The 5,000-nt window shown below is 56.2% G+C and overlaps 1 protein-coding gene across 1 annotated transcript in view; it reads right to left on the bottom strand.

Moving 5' to 3' along the window:
• Nucleotides 1-5,000, bottom strand: part of PTSG_11840 (uncharacterized protein) — a gene marked incomplete at both ends in the record, with an annotated part of 40,737 nt that overhangs the window by 13,269 nt on the left and 22,468 nt on the right. The window contains 10 exons of the mRNA XM_004996562.1: nucleotides 66-143; nucleotides 308-384; nucleotides 540-572; nucleotides 766-817; nucleotides 957-1,021; nucleotides 1,200-1,271; nucleotides 1,418-1,471; nucleotides 1,617-1,726; nucleotides 1,918-3,144; nucleotides 3,389-3,804. Coding sequence (XP_004996619.1) covers nucleotides 66-143; nucleotides 308-384; nucleotides 540-572; nucleotides 766-817; nucleotides 957-1,021; nucleotides 1,200-1,271; nucleotides 1,418-1,471; nucleotides 1,617-1,726; nucleotides 1,918-3,144; nucleotides 3,389-3,804 — 2,184 coding nt within the window. The remainder of the gene's footprint in view (nucleotides 1-65; nucleotides 144-307; nucleotides 385-539; nucleotides 573-765; nucleotides 818-956; nucleotides 1,022-1,199; nucleotides 1,272-1,417; nucleotides 1,472-1,616; nucleotides 1,727-1,917; nucleotides 3,145-3,388; nucleotides 3,805-5,000) is intronic.

Genomic DNA, 5,000 nt, shown 5'->3' with positions numbered 1-5,000 from the left:
ACGTTGCCGTGCAACACGGGAGGCTGGGGCAATGATGCATGGTGTGGCATGTTTGAGCAACGCACCACAGCCTCCGTCGCACGAGGTGTCGCAGGAGTCGTCGCAGGTGGTGACACAGTAATCACAGCTGCTGTCGCAACTGCCTGTAAATGGTGGTGCAAATGGAACCAACCAATTGGTGATAGAATGCTGAGTTAACGACACAAGCACACGAGTCAACGGCATCACAAGCGTAAAAGCACGCGCTTGCGGTGTGTGATATGCAGATGGTGCTCGGAAGCACAAGAGAGATTTGCTCTGCACTCACTGTCGCATCCAAGGCTAAAAATGACGCAGCTGGAATCACAGCTGTCATCACAGCTTGAGCAGGACGTCGAACAGCTCCTGAAGGTCACGGACGTGTGAGACAGCTCATGAGCGGTGGGCAGCAGTAGAAGGTACAGGAACAGAAGAAGAGAAGACAACAACAAAAAGCGAGCAAGCGGCCAACATCGATGCGTGCGAACAGCTCCACGCACGCCTGTCTATGTTGAACTTACGAGTCGCATCCAGAGTCGCAATAATAATCGCAGCTGGCAAAGAGAAGCCGGCAAAGGAGAAAGAACAGGGGACAGAAGAACATTCGAGCGGCAACAGGTGAACAGTGTGAGGTCATGCACGTGTTGGGTTGCCGTGCAAGCTCAAACAGGACTCGCGCCAGCATGTTGCACAAGCGTGTGTGTGTGTGTGTGTGTGTTTGGAATGTATGGAGACGAGCTTCCTTACCCGTAATCGCAGCCAGCGTTGCAGTAGTCATCACAGTAGTCGTCACAACCACCTGTGTGATGTTGCACAATAGCAGCCAAACAGCACGTGAGGATCTCAAGTGCGTGTTACGTGGGGAAATGCCGAACTCAGAGTTGTGGCGTTTTGGCACAAGCACGTGCATCGATAGGCTGTTGGTGCCCCATGCGTACCATTGCATGATGAGTCACAGCCGGAGTAACAAGTGTCACAACCGTCATCACAGCCAGTGTTGCACCTGTGTAAGTTGTGCGTGTGTGCGTGCGTGCATGTGTGTGTGTATGTGTGTATGTGCGCGTATACGTGTGTGTGAGGGAGGGAAGAGCTAGAGGTTGCACAGAACGGGTCGAGCACAGGTTAAGATGCAGCGAAGGCACCCAACAATGTGCCAAGCGAGCAGGCGACTGCCAACTGACTTGTAGTAGTCGCAGCCGCTGTCGCAGCCGTAATCACACCCCGTGTCACATCCGTCATCACAAAGGTTGCAACTGAGTGTGTGTTTATGTGTGCGTGTGTCGTGACAAGGATGCGTCAGTGCAAGGCGAAAGGTATGGGGTCAAGGCACACAGTAACTTTTGCCTGCACACATGCACAACATAAGTGTCCAAATACACGGATGTCAACCCGATCAAACCTTGAATCACAGCCGCTGTCGCAGCTGGTGTCACAGCTTTGTGTGCAACTTTGACTGTCAAGAAATCGAAGAGGGAATGGATGCAAACACGAGTGAGTCGCAACAAACAAGGCGTGTGGTGTGGAGCGATGGCCACATGTGCGTGTGTGTGTGTGTTTCGTGTAAGGACACTTCGATGGTTTGCACATGGTTTGCATACCTATCACATCCGGTGTCGCAGCTGCCATAGCAGGTGTACGTGACGACGGCAGCGCGCTTGTCACGGGACAGCTCTGCTTCTTCGCGCTGGCGCCTTTGCGGGCGCAATTGCTGTTGTCAAAGTCGAACACAAAGAGACAGGAAGCGACAATCATGAGGACAGGTGCTTGTCCATGCAAGACGGAGGAGCACGTGATCTTCCTTGAAAAACACATTCAAAATCGCTCACACATTCACATTCTCATTCACATGCATCCACACTCACACACGCACATTCACATGCATCCACACACAACACGCACCTCGCGCTGCTGGCGCTGCTGGCGCTGCTGGCGTTGCGGCCGCTGTTGCCGTTGTTGCTGCTGCGACTGCGAGCGGAACTTGGCGGCCGTGACATCAATCGGGAGGCGGCCGTCCTCGCACAGCTTGTCGATGACGCTCTCAGCCGTGTCGTCGTTGCACACGCTGTCAACCAAGGCCATGATGGCCTGCGGGTTGAGGTACGCGTCCAGGTTGCCCGCGTCCAGGTACGCTTCATGGACAAACGGGGTCATGGCTCTGCACAGTGTATCGTAGCGCTCGGTAAAGGCAGCTCGGTCTGTGGTGTGTGGCGGAGGGCCCGCGGCGGCCATGACGGGCGCATACGGGGCTGCATCTGAGGGCGCGAGAAGCATGTGCAGGAGGTCCTCAGACGAGACTGGGTCGTGCAAGGGTGACTGCTGGGTGTCGAGTGGGCACAGCTTGCCCGGGGAAAGGTTCCACGAGGGCATGGCTTCGAGAAACTCAACACCGCGGTAGTCGCTAAGCAGCTTGAGCATGGCCTGCTTGAAGCGGGTCTGGAACAGGCGGTTGTGGAGCACACTGCCTGCTGCGGTGGCGCCGTACATGAGCGCATCGGCCCAGGCGAGGCCCTTGCGTTCCAGGGAGATGGTGATGTGGGACGACCCTTGCTCCTCGGTGAGGGCAAAGTGGATGATGCCCTTTGGCATGTACATGGTGTCGCCTTCCCGCAGGGTGAAGTTGGTGCAGCGCATGCCGCGAAGCATGCTGTCTTGATAGCCTGTGCATCCCTGTTGGCGCTGGCTGCGGATCTCCTGCAGCTGGCCGAGCTGGGCCGCGTTGAAGCCGGCGAGCACCTCTGCCTCGGAGGGCGGGCGGTCGGCCGCCGTGCTGTTGGCGTTGCTGCGCTCGTTGGCACTGTCGTCGTCGTCGTCGTTGCTGTCACTCACATATGCGTCCGGCACACATGTGGTCCAGCGCTTCGAGCCCTGGAGCTGGATGACGAGGACGTCGTATGGATCCGTGTGTGGCAGAAGAGCGCGTGACTCGTCCTGTGTGGCGTAGTACACGTGCGCGGTGGAGTAGGTGCCGAAGACGTCGCGCACGCCCTGCCGCAACAGCTCCACGTTGTCCTTGACAGGGCAGTCCACGAGATCCTCGAAGCGCACGACCATGCCTGCTCCAGCGTCCAACTCATCATTCATTTGCTTGCACGACGTCACCTGCCTCGTGGCACCTTCATCCTTGATCTGCGTGTGTGTGTGTGTGTGTGTGTGTGTGTGTGTGTGTGTGTGTGTGTGTGTGTGTGTGTGTGTGTGTGTGTGTGGGGGTGGGTGGGTGATGGATCAAACAAGGGGGTGAGTCAACAGTAATGAGAATGAAGAGGTTAAATCACTCCTCGTGCAACAAACAACAAAGTACTTGACTCCAGGACAGCCCAGCAGAAACGCATGCCCGCCAAACAAACCACACCAACACCATGCAGCGACTCACAAAGATGCCGCCTTTCTTCTTGGGCTGCTTCTCAAAGGCGTCGCAGATGCGCTGGATGTCGCCGAGAGGCTTTGCCACGGCCTGCAGGCTGGGCGACAGGGTCTGTGCGCCGCCTGGCCGCGTGTTGACAAACGTCTCCTGTTGGTACAGCGTGTCGAAGAACAGGTCCGGGTGAACCGTGAAAAAGTCCGAGAAGTGGAGGGGCTTGCCATCGTCCTCGGCATCCCATTGCTGGTGCGCCCCTTGCTGTGGTTGTTGTTGCTGGCGGTGGCCGTCGCCTTGCATGTCATGGTGCAAGGCGTCGTGATCTGTGCCAACAAATGTGGTGCCGGTGCGTGCAGCATCGGGGCTGCTGCTCTCGGCGTGAAGTTGCTCGCGATCGAGGAACGCTTGCAAAACAACGGGGGCAGCCGGCCCTGGTGGAGCAGGTGGCGCGGTCACTGTGTGGTTGTGGTTGCTGTCAATGCTTCCGATGCTGCTGGTTGAGGTGCTGCCTGCAGCCACGCTCAGCAGGACGAGACACAGTGACAGCCCAACCAACCACGCTGTCTGCCTCATTGTTTTGGGTGTGTTGCGCAGCAGTAAGCTCCTGGTCTTCCTGGCGTTGGTGCTGTTGCTGTTGCTGTTGCTGCAGGTGGGTGCCACCCCCTTCCTCTTGGAAACAGGGGGCTGTGCGCGTGTTCTTGTTCTTCTTCTTCTCCTTGTACGAGGAAGAGGACGAGGCTGTTGCTCAGTCCTCATCATCATCATCGTGGTGTTTGCTGAAGTGCTCTCGGCACTCCGTGTTTTGGCAACCACACTCAAACGCCGCCTCACACAAGGCTGGTGAGGGTTCAAGGGGTCCTCCTTCTGCCTGTCGGTCGCAGTGTCGCTCGTGTCCACTGCTCGCGTGTCCTTCTCTGACGAGCAAAGCAAGCGGTGGCAGTGCTTGCTTGCTGGCCTCTTGCTTTGTCGGCCTCACCTCGACTCGCAGCAAGAAAGCAGGCAGGAGCAAAAGGAAAGCAAACCAAGGGGGAAATGTGCGTGGCGGTGGCTGGGTCGTCGCAACAATAATTTACCCGCGTGCACAGCACACACAGAAGAAGCGCCTGAGAACAAATTTCCCACGCCCTGACGCTTGCCTTTTTTTTTTGTTCTGCCTGGCTTGCTTGCTTGCGACCACAGACACGAAGCATTTATTCTCGATCGTTCTTTGCTTTGCTTGCGTGCGTGTGTTTTGTGGCGAGTGGGTGGGGCGGCTGTGGCGGATGTGGATACCTTTCGCCAATCTTCGTAACCTACCTGACGTGGACAAATGGGACAAAAACGCACAGCATCGGTGTAAAACGCGACCACATGTTCTCAAGTAGGAGTGAGCAGGAGTGCAAAATAGGCACTTGGGTCGATGCAGCGGGTCATAATTTACAACGGTAGAATACGACAACACAAAATTAAAAAGGGAACATTACAACTGAAATCAGGGTTGGAAGTGTACGTACGACTCACGACATACAGAAATATTGCGTTGTGTGTGTGTGTGTGTGTGTGTGTGTGTGTGTGTGTGTGTGTGTGTGTGTGTGTGTGTGTGTGTGTGTGTGTGTGTGTGTGTGTGTGTGTGTGTGTGTGTGTGTGT

Source organism: Salpingoeca rosetta (genome assembly GCF_000188695.1).
Source record: "Salpingoeca rosetta unplaced genomic scaffold supercont1.5, whole genome shotgun sequence".
Lineage (NCBI taxonomy): Eukaryota > Choanoflagellata > Craspedida > Salpingoecidae > Salpingoeca > Salpingoeca rosetta.
Note: the sequence above shows the minus strand (reverse complement) of the source record. Positions and strands in the feature narration are given on the sequence as shown.